The sequence below is a fragment of the Pseudochaenichthys georgianus genome, chromosome 8 (genome assembly GCF_902827115.2).
Source record: "Pseudochaenichthys georgianus chromosome 8, fPseGeo1.2, whole genome shotgun sequence".
Classification (NCBI taxonomy): Eukaryota; Metazoa; Chordata; class Actinopteri; order Perciformes; family Channichthyidae; genus Pseudochaenichthys; species Pseudochaenichthys georgianus.
In genome coordinates, this window is record NC_047510.2 from 22507793 (window position 1) to 22521841 (window position 14049).

The 14049-nt window shown below is 39.5% G+C and overlaps 1 protein-coding gene across 1 annotated transcript in view; it reads left to right on the forward strand.

Moving 5' to 3' along the window:
* LOC117450787 (adenylate cyclase type 9-like) overlaps window positions 1-12809 on the forward strand; it is a 30069-nt gene extending 17260 nt beyond the window's left edge. Inside the window, exons 2-9 of the mRNA XM_034088758.2 lie at window positions 572-744; window positions 2783-2890; window positions 3249-3505; window positions 5834-5936; window positions 6521-6729; window positions 7516-7675; window positions 7974-8116; window positions 8618-12809. Of these exons, the coding sequence (XP_033944649.1) occupies window positions 572-744; window positions 2783-2890; window positions 3249-3505; window positions 5834-5936; window positions 6521-6729; window positions 7516-7675; window positions 7974-8116; window positions 8618-9914 (2450 nt within the window). The 3' untranslated portion in view covers window positions 9915-12809. The remainder of the gene's footprint in view (window positions 1-571; window positions 745-2782; window positions 2891-3248; window positions 3506-5833; window positions 5937-6520; window positions 6730-7515; window positions 7676-7973; window positions 8117-8617) is intronic.
* Window positions 12810-14049: the final 1240 nt, after the last annotated feature.

Here is a 14049-nt window from a genome sequence, read left to right on the forward strand (position 1 = left end):
ATTCCCGTTGCCCCTCTCCCCGCCCCGGTCTTTGGTTTTATTGATCATTACCAACATTCTTTTTCAAAAACTTCATGAAGCTCCCCCAGATATTTTCAAAAACTGCCAGCTTTCCTTTAGTAATGTATATTAGTTTTTCTAAAGCAACACCTGCTGACAGATCCTTAATATATTTATTCATACTTGGTATTGACAAGGGATTTTCAGTTTCGTTGAAGCACTCCCACTTCTTCTCTGGCTCATCTATTTAATTCTAGAGAGAGAAAAACATTTGAAACCCTTCACAAATGCATCACGCATTTTTGATATGCTTATGGGAGCAAATATGAGTCATGTATGGGTCCTTGGCTTTTTCAACTCGTAGATATTTTCTGCTTCTCCATCTCTTTATTCTACTTTTATGTGAATACTTGCTAATGGTATTCACTGAGGGAATTCATCCTGTACGGAATCTGTGGAATCCTAAACCAACACCATGGGATGACTTATCCAAAAACAGGCCAGTTTGATCTGAGAGTAAGAACAAATGCAAGTAACATCCTTCTCTTTCTCTCTGTCTCTGTCTTTTCAGGCCTGAAGACCTACCTGATCTCTGCCAGGAAGGTGGAGCCTCACTCTCTCTGTGGCTGTTCTCAGTCGGGGTTGGTGGGGCCTGAGCATGCAGACCCTCAGTGCCCCAACCCCGGGGTACAAACACCTGATGGAGACCCTCCAGCCGGCCCCTTGCCACCAGATAGCGCTAAGGTGAGCGCACAGTATCTCTGAGAAAATGAAACACCATGTTGTCGAGAATACGTTTCTGGGATCCTTTTCCATTGCACATCAATATAGCCTGGGGAAGAACACTGAGCTGTATGTTCTGCTCTAACCTTTTTGATTTTCGCTCTCTCTGTACTTTTGTTTATGTGGGTGTATCAGTGTTTTCATCTTTGCATGCAAGTAACTTCCTTTTGTATTGAGAAATGAAAAAGTAAGCGTCTTTAAACCATGTGAAAATAATGCAACTGAATTGCTTAATGTAATTACATGGCATGGTAGCACCTCAGTCCTCATTAAATCCTTATTAATACGAATATGAGAACAAATGAGTAAGACCTTATTAATTATGAAATTCAAAGTACTGTGCTGCCCTGCAGGTAGTCTGCATAAAGACTGACCCAGTATGATGCTCTGCTCATCAATCCAGAACATTTCCATCCACTGTGTCCTCCTTGGATTTCTCATTTGTCTTCAAATTGTACCACTAGGTCACCGACACCTAAACGTTGTAGCACAATATTCCCTTATAATTACCCTCAAACCCTGCATGTGCCTTCCAAATTAGCCTCCATTTTCTGTACACATGCACCCTATTAAACCAGCATGGATCGTTTAGATCTTTGCAGGCCAGGTATAGGGGGGATGTATAGATGTGAGGGACGAGTATAAGAGGATGATGGTAGGCAGGAGAATCAGCAGGGGTAATACGCTCAAGCAGGGGAGTTGGGATGTCCTTCTCCCTTCTTCTTTCTTCTTCAACGAATGACTCATTCACTTAAAGGTTTTCATCATCTAGTGTGGCTCTTGCACAAATACCGAAATGGCTAACGCTGAAGGGCTACAATGGCACACATCTTAAGACAATTCTGCTGACATTTCAACGTTTGAAAGTAGAAATGAGCCAGGTGTGGTGATAAATGTCTGCTCGTTTAATGTTGCATGTAGGTGCACAGTGTGCTTTCTTTGTGTGTCTCCATTATGTAATATGTGTGTGTGTGTGTGTGTGTGTTTTGGCTTGGCACTGCACATGTCAGTGTCATGGTCATTCATAGCACAGCAGAACTTTCACACAAAGCTCATACTCTTACACACTTACACACTTACACACACTTACACACACACACACACACACACACACACACACACACACACACACACACACACACACACACACACACACACACACACACACACACACACACACACACACACACACACACACACACACACACACACACACACACACACACACACACACACACACACACACACACACACACACACACACACACACACCATGTATACATCACTTCAGGGGACATTACATTGACTTACATGCATTTCCTGGAGACTTATCCTAACATTAACCATAACCAACACATGCCTAACCCTAACCCTTAACCTTACCCTTAACCTTACCCTAACCCTAATCCTAAACCTAACCAAGTCTTCACCCTAAAATGAATGATTCCCCTTATGGGGACCTCCAATTTGTCCCCATAAGGGAAGCCAGTCCCCACACTTGACTATGTAAACAGATGTAGGTCCCCACAAGTATAGTAATGCTAGACCACACACACACACACACACACACACACACACACACACACACACACACACACACACACACACACACACACACACACACACACACACACACACACACACACACACACACACACACACACACACACACACACACACACACACACACACACACACACACACACACACACACACACACACACACACACACACACACACACACTTTCCATTAAGTTCGAAGAGGATGATGGGATAATGATAGCAACCTTATTCTAGTGTGTTTACCTTCTTTGCCTCTTGTTTACACTCCCTCTCCTTTACTGTTTCTCTCGCGATCTTTGCCATCTTTTTGCCCTTTTTTATACCCACATGCTTCCCTTAATATTAATTTTTCAATGTATTAATCTTTCTTCCTTCTTGCCTCCACATGCTGCATCTCCCTCCATAATGCCCCCCTCCAACCTCTACACCCCTGCAGTCCCCTTGTATATCATGCAGTGTGGTTCTGATACCAGTGGAAGATCCGGTTCTCGAGGAAGGAGCAGTGCACAATGGCTGCCATGACGACCACAAGATCAACACCAAGGTTAGCCTTGGATAGATTTTATATGTATGCTTTTTTTATGTCCAATCTGTTATATTTCATTATATGTAGTAAATGAACCAGCCTGGTTACATTTTCTCATGCCCAGCAGCAAAAAAGAAAAAAGATTAATAGAAAATCTTTAAAAAGAAATAGGACTTAATGAGTCCCAGATACAGTGTGCCAAAGACACATTTGAATTGGTGTCACTACAACACACTCTTTAGCTTTATAATTTTATATTTAGACTACTTTGTTTAATTGCTGCTCTTTTTCCAAATAAAATATCATCATCATCATTATCACAGCCTCTGCTATTTTGTAAAGTCAGATGTTGCCTCCCCCCCTCTTCTCATTTTAGGACATTACAAATCTGAATTGCTCCCCAGCGGTTTCTGCAGGACGCAGCCCCAAAGTTCTGAACGGCCTGCTCAGTCCTCAGCTGGAGGCCTTGACCAACAGCCAGACGTCGCTGTGTGAGATGCTGCAGGAGAAGGAGAAGAAGACATGGAGTGGAGGAACCATGGGCATGGACCACTCAGCGCTCATCCCCCTACGCTCAAAGAACTTCAGAGAGAGGAGCGATGCTCACTTTGTGGACGTTATTAAAGAGGACAGGTAAGAATGATCTAATGATGAATACATTAAAAACATTAAACATGATGTAGATATGGAGATCATTGATAGACATGCACCCCTGCGTAAATTTAGAGTAAAGGGACGAGACAATTCTTGGTTTTCTGCTGAACTGTCTAGTCTCCTTCATGAGAGAAACAAGGCCTGGGCAAAGGCTAGGAAATCAGGCTCAGAGGTAGAATGGCTGCATTTTAGGCAGCTAAGAAATAGCTTCACATCGCAAATCAAAAGTGCTAAATCAAAGTACTATCTGTCAGTAACCACAAAGAATCTGAATAATCCTGGACAATTTTGGAAAGCCATTAAATCGTTATCCACCGGTGATATCCGTAATGAGCTACCTTCGTGCATTACCACAGCATCTGGCACTATATCGGACAGGGCTACTATGCTAAATTGCTTTAATGAGCATTTTGTGTCCTGTGGTTCTCTATTTGATTCTGTCACTAACTCTGCTTCTGTGAACACTACAGTATGTGACTCTGAAAAACGTGTGTTGGAAAACCCTTTTAGTTTTACCCCTCTTACTGTTGATGTTGTTCATGAAGCTTTAACCAAGTTAGATCCTAAGAAACCGGCTGGCCCGGAAAACGTAGAACCTTTCTTTTTAAAGATAGCTGCAGATTTTATTGCTCCACCTCTCACTACTATTTTTAACCTCTCCCTCAGCTCAAACATAATTCCAAAATGGTGGAAGTCAGCGTATGTCCTGCCTTTGCTAAAAGGAGGGGAGGCCACCTTATTAAATAAGTATAGGCCAATCTCTAAGTTGTCAGTTCTGACTAAGGTTCTTGAACGCTTAGTGAGTGAACAGGTAAAGGTGTTTTTATGTACAAATGACATCCTGTCTAAACATCAGTCAGGCTTCAGAAAGCAACACAGCACCATCACTGCCACAATGAAAGTGGTGAATGATGTGGCGAGTATTTTAGATAATAAGCAGAGTTGTGCAGCTCTATTTATTGACCTTTCAAAAGCGTTTGACACCGTTGATCATCACATTTTAAAGCAGAGGCTAGCCAGTATAGGCATGTCCAGCCATGCAGTGGGGTGGTTTGTAAACTACCTCTCTGAAAGGTCCCAATGTGTTCATTTTGATGGGCTGTCTTCTGAGTGGTTGAACATTGCAAATGGTGTTCCCCAAGGTTCTGTTTTAGGTCCACTTTTATTCTCCATCTACATCAACAGTTTAGGTGAAAATGTGGATGAAGCTATTTTACATTTGTATGCGGATGATACCGTGAAGTACTGTGCAGGTCCCTCCATTAAGGAGGCTGGTGTTAAATTACAGGCTGTTTTTAACATTATTCAGACTCAGCTCTCTGAACTAAAGCTTCTTTTAAATGTTGAGAAAACCAAGGTAATGCTCTTTTCTAAAGCTAAAAAGACACCATAGCCTGTTTTAGATATTGTAACTATCCAAGGAATAAAACTTGAAGTGGTTACCTGTTACAAATACCTTGGTATCTGGCTTGATGATTGTCTCACTTTTAAACTTCATGTCAATAACCTGCTTAAAAAGCTGAGGGTTAGGCTAGGTTTCTTCTACAGGAACAAGTCCTGTTTCTCGCTTGAGGCCAGGAAAAGGCTAGTCACTGTCACTATGGTGATTTGATGTATATGAATGCACCTGCCAATTGCTTGGTCAAGTTAGATGCTGCGTATCACAGTGCACTGAGATTTGTGACAAACTGTAAAGCATTAACCCATCACTGTACCCTGTATGCAAGGGCTGGTTAGTTTCACTAACTGTACGGAGGCTCAGTCACGGGTACATTTTTATATACAAAGCCATGCTAGGGAAACTTCCATCTTATATCTGCTCCCTGATCTCACGGAAAATTGTAAGTGGCTACTGCCTGAGATCGAATGCTGTGGTCTTATTAAATGTGCCAACTGCTAGGACTGTTTTAGGGAAGACAGCTTTTAGATGCGCAGCTCCTCTGTCTTGGAATAGTCTGCAAATTAAATGGAAACTGAACAATCTGGTGCCACTAAATGTTTTTAAAGCTCGGTTGGATGCTAGTCAATCGGAAGCTATTGGTACCTGTTTATGTGGATAATTATGTAAATGATGCTGTATGATGTCCTTTTGTTGTTCTATTTATGTTTTTATGTTTCATGTGGAACTACTTGAGCAGGTCTCCCTTGAAAAAGAGATCAATGATCTCAATGGTATTTATCTGTATAAATAAAGGTTTGAAATGAAATGAAATGATCAAAATGTCAATCTCAGCTATTGATGTTCATTTTTGCACCAATTTTAAGTTTTGGGCAGTTTTAATTCCGATTTACCTTTTTTTTTGACAGCCTTATGAAGGACTATTTCTATAGACCCCCAATAAACAAGCTCAGCCTCACCTTCCTTGAGAGCAGCCTGGAGTCTGCCTACCGGATAAGCTACCAGGAAGAGGTGTGTGAGCTGTTTTTGTGCATGACATAACAGTGCCTGCATGTATGCATGTTTAATGAGTCAGCATATTTTACTTGCTGTCTCTACCTGGGTGCATTACCTGTGTTCCTCTGGAGTTTATCTGTTGTCTGGGAAGCCTATTAGCACTGTGTTACGGTCAGACTGGTCAAGACTGCGGCAAATAGAAATCACTGCAGGACCTTAAAAGTAGTTTTGTATTAGTTTGTGATGTCCTCTGCTGGTGTAACCTCAGAAGTGCATCCCTGCTGTCATGGCTGCAACTGTTGCTACAGCGTCTAGTCTCTAGAATCTGGGTCATTGACATGGAAATCGATTTCAGTAGAGGCTTACTTAAGTCATTAAATTATTTTTGATTGTTGGATAATGAAATTCTAAGGCATCATGAATTATTGATCATGCATTTATGCTGCAGATCCTTGGTTAGACTACTTTTCAGTAATGCATTACTCTAATTTTGCAACTTAATCCCTATTCTTACGTGTTTCTAGCTATTTTCGCATATGTTTTAGATTTTGTATTTCTGTTTTTTGTCTGTTTTATCCTCCCTCTCTTTCTACCCTCAGGTGGAAACCCAGGCACCGGTGCAGACTTTTGCCAGTCCAACATTCAGCTCTTTTCTGGACATGCTGCTCTGCTGTTTAGTGTTTCTGGCTCTCTCACTGGCCTGTTTCCTCCGACCGCTTGTCACCCAGCAGAGCGTGTCCACACCAGCACTCATTCTGACAGCTGGAGCCAACCTGCTGGAGGCTGTGGCCCTTCTGTTTGCTATACGGTGAGATACTGAATATAGACTGTGGGTTTTAAAGTGTGGTCCCATTACTAAATACAGTCTGCTGGTCAATGTCACAATCCCCCACCACATTAAATTAATAGTTAAATATAACCCGGCAAATATGTTTTCCTGTTTTAATGTGTTAGCATTTTCTTCCCTTAAAGGCATAATCCCAAAATAGCAATTGGCTCTGTACTCCAATTGGAGATTGTGCAACATGCAACGTTAACACTAAAACCATGAAGAACTGCATCTTAATGCAGCAAATGTGACAGGAAATTGTCCATTACTCACAGGAGGCTGACAAACTGTTATTCCTTAGACCCCTGATACAAAGGATAGATGTACTAAATGTATCCAGATTGTAATTAATTTGCCAAAAAAGAGTCAAAATGCAGGATAAACAAGGATTGTGTTTTGCAAAGAAATGTCATATAGAAATTGTGCTGATATCATAAATTATTTTTTGCCTAGTTAATTGTGTAGTGAAAATCTGATGTGACTAATGTGACAGCACAGTTTTGACTATTTTGTTTTTGTAGTAGTTCATTTGAAATTTGGTATTTTAAATATGTTTTAGAACGAATAGTAATTTATAAAGTGGTCAAAATGGTTTGCTTTCTTTGGAGTTTTTTGCAAGTTTTACTGGAGAAAGTGGAGGGATGGGCCAGATGACACAGATTTCTTTTAGGAGTAGTTTCCATGTAAATCACAAGGCCATATTTTTGTCGGGCATCTGTTTTCTGCTTTATTATGGTAAAATGAGTTATTGTTTTTCTTCTTCAGTATGGCTTTCTACCTGGACAGTGTGCTGCACTGCACTCGGATGCTGATGAGAGTGATTTCAGGATGGATAGCGCGTCACTTTATAGGAGCCGTCCTGGTGTCCCTGCCCACTGTGGCCGTTTTTTCCCATGTTACCTGTGACATGCATCTCTCAATTCAGGTGGATTTTCAAGTTTTATATTTTCTCTTTGTTTACCTTTTCAAAACTACATTAATTTGATTGCTGTCATCATATCAGATGTATTCTCCTCCTCTCAAATCTTATAGTTGAGTTTTGCTTCTGACCAATAAAGAAGCTCCCTGTAGGGCTGCCATAAAAATGTCCATCCGGCTTAATTATTATCAGCATATGTCTTTTAATGGTACAATATGTTAATATAGGCTACAGTCAGCAAATTGTATTTTCTAATCTTATGGGACCTTTTGACTAATGACTCTGCACTTCATATTTTCCCCAGTTCACCATGTTCATCTGCTGTGCTGTCATCATAGCTATCATTCAGTACTGTAACTTCTGCCAACTCAGCTATTGGATGCGCTCAGTTCTAGCAACTTTGGTGGGACTAGCAATGCTTGCCTTGATCTTCAGCTCCCCCTGCAGGTATGACATAATGAATAGAGAAAATGAAATGAAATAACATGTTTGAAAAATGTGATCTAATTGAATGATGTGCTCAATATCAGAGACATAATGACACTGTGTTACCCATTGTATTTCAAGAAAAGATAGGTTGCTGGATTTCTACATGGACTTTATTTTAAAGCATTAATTAGAGCTTTTTATTTGTTTTATCTCTTCAAGCATTGCTAAGAGTCTGTTTTTGTGGTACTTATTATATTATTGTTAGCATTGTTGATGTCATTTTCAGTTTTATTGTTTTCTGTAGACACTTGCTGAAAATCAGGCTTGTGTGTGCATGATTAAGTGTTAAAAATATAGAAGGGTGCAAGAAACGTATGCCAAAAGCCTTTGTAGTTGTGGGCTTGAAATAGATGCTGCAAATAAGACAAAGATTTGTTTTAACCTCAGGATTTTAATTTCCCTGCATTTCCCTCTGTGTTTCTCTCTCTCACTCTCTATCTCACTCTGTCTCTCCACCAGGTCGGATGTTAAAAGCAATACTAGCTTCAGTAACAGCTCCTTCTTCATGTCTGAAAGTCCTCCAGACCCAACTCCAAAGGACCTGCTGGGCCCTGAGGCCTGCGTTGCCTTTTTCCTGGTCCTTCTCCTTATCTTGTTCCTTAACCGTGAATTTGAAGTTAGTCACCGCCTGCATTACCATGGCAACGTTGAGGCTGATCAACACCGCATCAAGATCCAGAACATGAGAGACCAGGCCGACTGGCTGCTACGCAACATCATCCCCATCCATGTGGCCGAGCAGCTAAAGGTCACCCAGAGCTACTCCAAGAACCACGACAATGTGGGTGTCATATTTGCCAGTATTGTTAACTTCAGTGAGTTTTACGAGGAAAGCTACGAGGGAGGCAAGGAGTGCTATCGTGTCCTCAACGAGCTAATTGGAGACTTTGACGAGCTGCTACGAAAGCCTACGTTCTCGAATATGGAAAAGATCAAGACTATCGGTGCCACGTACATGGCAGCAGCAGGACTCAATGCGCAGCAGTGTGCTGACGCGCCACATCCTCACGCACATCTCCGCGCTCTTTTCGAATTCGCCCTGGAAATGATGCGTGTGGTGGACGACTTCAACAAGAACATGCTGGGTTTTGGCTTCAAGCTTCGCATTGGATTCAATCACGGGCCTCTGACAGCGGGAGTGATTGGCACTACTAAGCTTCTCTACGATATCTGGGGCGACACGGTTAACATCGCCAGTCGCATGGATACAACAGGGGTGGAGTGCCGTGTGCAGGTGAGTGAGGAGAGCTATTGTGTGCTTAGTGCTATGGATTATGAGTTTGATTATCGGGGCACAGTTAACGTCAAAGGAAAAGGTCAGATGAAGACCTTCCTTTACCCGAAGAGCAGTGATAGTGGCCCTGTGCCTCAGTACCAGCTCTCAGTGTCACCAGAGATTCGGGCACAGGTGGATGGTAGCATCGGACGCTCACCCACTGAGGAAATCGCCAGCATGGTTCCAGCAACCAGCCTAACTGCGAGCAGCACACATACTACGGTATACAGTGCTGGTTCCTCAACTATCAAAGGGCTAAGCCTCGGGAAAGAGGCCGTCAGGCGTTCCTCTACAGAAACCTCCAATGCCAGAAGACCTTCATCTCACCTAGACGGACCAACTTCTTCTGCAAATAACCAACAGCTTCTCATCTCATCATCGGCCAAGCAAAATACGCCCATAACGTCCCAAAAATACATCAAGAAGGACAAATGCGATGAAGCGCCTGACAGTAATGTTGGAGAATTAACACAACTCTAAGAATGTCCTATTATGGCGCTTTTATCGTAAACTGTCTACCCTTTAAGCTCTTGTTCCTGCCATTTGGCATTTGTAGAATTACAATATATTTGGTCCTAGAATTAGAGAAAGACCTGCAGGCCTCTTCTCTGCAGAAAGCAGACAGCAGATTGTTTTTAGTGTAAATCTGATTGGCTGATATTATCAGTGGAGGGTGCTGGCTGGACCTCAAAGCGACTGTCAGGGAGGGATACACAGAGGAAGTATGATGGGATGTCTCTCTCAGACCTTTTCTTGCCTGCTATAGATCTCATTTATCTCCCATTACTTGATTATCTGTATACCTTTAATCTTCATTTATTTTGTGTCTTTTAAGTGCCTAGAATTGTGTGTAGACTAAGCCTTTTTGAGTAACAGAAGGATATCATAAAAAGGGAAAACTGTAAATAAGCAAACTTTTTGGGAAAACCAGCTTACATTTTGTTACAACTTTGTAAACTATGCTTTGCTATTATGCCTTTTATTAAAGAAGAGCTTACTATACATATGGAAAGTGCTACAACATGAAGATAATCACAATGTGTGTCAATTAAAGGGAATATATGTTATAGTAAAATCTGAATTACAATGCAACAGAGTCTATTTCCTTGTTCTTCATGAGTACCAGAAAACTCTTCATGAGAAGCACAGCAGAAATGAATCAATACAGGCTAAGGGCAAACAAGGCTGAGCTGTGAGTCGTATTTGCATGCAAACCGTGAGTGTGTTTGTGTGTGTGTGTGTTCGTTTTTATGGCGCTGTGTAGGAAGAATATCATGCTCAGTTTAATAAAGAGAGTTGCCTATGAGTTAATCAAAGACTTGCAGGATGAGGACAGACATTTCAGGAACGCAGTCGGGGGCAAAACAAAATCTTATGTCAGCTTTTTCTCTGGCCCCTGTTAAGATCGTTGTCTTACCTCAGTATTGTGTCCTGTCCCAGCCACATTTAATCAGCATGCTTGCAACGATAGCAGCATCGTAGACGAGGTTAGATCTGTAGTTCTGTGCCCTCCCCCATTATTTGGGCTCTTATGGGTACCCAAACTGTGTTAGATGTTGATGAGTATTTAGATGGATCCAAAAAGGCACTGCTGTACCTGTAGATTACTTTGACCGTAGATCAATTACAGAAAACAACTGCCTAGGTTTTGCTATGGATTACACTGTGTGTTTAGGTGATATGGCTTTTTAGACATGGATAATCAAAGTGGAATGTCACTAATCTAAACTAAATGTGCTCTATTATATTTATTGTTACACAAAACTTGAACTTTCTATGTGAAGCTACAGTCTTTAATTGTATTATTTGAAATATACTATTTGATGGAAACAGTTGGATGCATTAGCTGCTTCATACTTTCAATGGCATGAAACTTAATGTAAAAACGGCACTGTAACTGCAAAGGCAGTGCAACAAATGTATTTCGTTGTATGTGTTTTTATTCCTTATAGACTTCTATTATGTCAGATGATGAAGGAAATCAAACTGATTAAACTGTACATCTCGGTTGCTGTTACATGTTCTCTCTTTTATTGTTTTCTTAGCAAAAAGGATTGTGTGCTCAGAGGCAAACGCGTTTTACCATGACATCCACTTCAGTGTCTTTTGATATTTCAATATCTTTAACATCACTTAAACCAATCAGTATTTTAAAGTAATAATGCATACAATATAAGGGACACATTCTTCTTTTATCATCAAAGTTATTTTAACAAATGCCTAATAAGTTAATAATTGGTTGTTTTGTTTGTGCCTTTTAACGTTCTACTTTTTTTGCTCTGTGTTGCTTTCATTTCTTAAGATACTAAATATGTATCTTAAGCTTTGCAGGATAATGTTAACTTTTGTGCTATAAACACCTTTAATTTAAAAGATGTTTTCTAAGGTAAAAAAAAGCAGTGCCTTTTCTTAAGTTTGAAAGGGGAAATGCCTTTCTTTACACTTATGGGCACACAACCCTTTTACCAGCCTAAAATAAAGGTAGTTTTAGAATAATATTTGTTATTATTTAAGTGTTTAATCTAGATCAAGATACTTCAGTGTCAAGTAAAGCATATTAGCAACATTTCTTTTTTTCCTTCCTTGGTTATTTTGATAACATCTTTTTCTATAAGTATTGTATTTGGGATAAACAAGAATAATTACATAGCTGTGTTTTCTATTTTCTGCCCTTTTCTTTTTCTACCAACATGATCCTAAATTGCTTTGGGTTGATTTATCGAGATGTAAGTGACATTCTGACCCAGCAGAATGGCACACTGTGAAAATGTTGATGCCAAAGAGTGTTATTGCCATCACTTAGATATTTTTTGTATCTTATTTTCTCCTTAATTCGCAGGTTATCTTGTGCTTGTTCAATAACATTTATATATTCACTGTTAATGGACATTTGCAAAGGAGCTCACTTTTTATGTATAGTATGGCTTTATATTGTATAGTTTCTGAGAATTTTCTATTATTTATATAGACGCATGTACTAGAGTATTAAATAGTCTAAAGAACTGTGTAATTTGACTATTTTGGAATAACACTTGTTAGTTCAGTTTACCTGCATGTCCGTAAAAAAGCGTGTTTGTAAAACTGTGTGGTTGTGTGTTTTTGTAAGCAATGCTCCATTTGTATCATCTCAAAAAGTATGACATGCAAGACAATAAGGCTTCAGTCATACAGACGTCCTTTATTTCTTTTTCTAAAAATAAAAAGTGGGCTAATAAAATGGGCGAGACACTGCTAGATGTGCTAGATTTCAGAAGCCTGCTACAGCCGAGTTTTAAGGCATTGTTGCTTTATTTAGAAATGTTTGTGTACATAGCACGTTAATGGGTAAATGCAAGTGAAGGTCACAATTGAATAAAATAAAATGATGGTACATTTTGTCTGGTTGAATTTACAGTGTACCCTGTCGCTACTTCTGATTCTGTATTTTGTACTTTACTTTAGTATTTGATGCTGTGTTAAACTGTATGTATTTTACACTATACTTTGCATTGTCCTTGTTGCTTTTGTAGATTGAGATTTCACAGACAAAACATTAAGCGCTGTTATACAATATTTAACATTGCCATAGATTAAATTACCCAACATAAAATAAAGTAGTTTAAAATTCAGTCTAATTCAAACTAGTGTCAATATTAATTTCTGCTTACAAGTAACTGAATGAGTAGGCTAATGGCAATATTATATGCAAAATAGAAGGGTAAGTTATGCTGCATTATACATACTATTACTTTAAATTATGGAGGTAGGCTTACATTTAGCTTATATTAGTTAGGTACTATTTAGCTTTTACATTAAACACATTGACTTCAAGTGGAAATGTTTTATATATGTGAATATGGTAGATCTGAATAGAAAGTGGTTGTAATATAATGCTTTAATGTTATACTTTAATAAGACTTAATCAAATGGTTTACATAAGGAGACAAACGGTTTAACAAAGTGTGCATTAAAAAATATACTAAAGTTAAGTACAACAGTATCATTAGTAAAATGTTAAGTAGGTAAAGGTGCTCATTATGCATAACAGCCACTTCACAGAATCTTACATTATTGGATGTTTTAGCAATGACGTATTGTCTTGTACGCAACATTTTAATGGTGTGTATTATCGTACATTTGTACAACAAGGAGACAATGTCAACACATTTGTTTATTTCAAGGTATAATGCGTGGCCGTGATTCACATTTTACAAGCTTTGCATGAAAGAACATTGTAAAATATAGATAGCTGTCGGATAAACTTGAAGTAAAAGTATACCATTCTCCTCACCATGTTGTTACTTTCCTCCACCACTGATAATACGAGCTATATTTTATATATTGGAGTGTTGACTGCTGTGTGTTTGCAGAGGGGGGAGAAGTACTCAGATCTTGGACTTGAGTAAAACTTACCAGAGTGTAGGAATACTCTGTTACAAGTCAAATGTCTGCATTCAAAGGTAACCCAAGTTAAAGTACAAAAGTATTAGCATCAAATTAGAAGTAAAAGTACTTATTATGCAAATTGTTCCATTTCAGAATCATATATATTATATGTTTGATTATAATTATTGATGCATTATTAAAGTGTTTATCAAAGCTGGTAAACGTGCAGCTAGTTTTAAATACTGTTTTC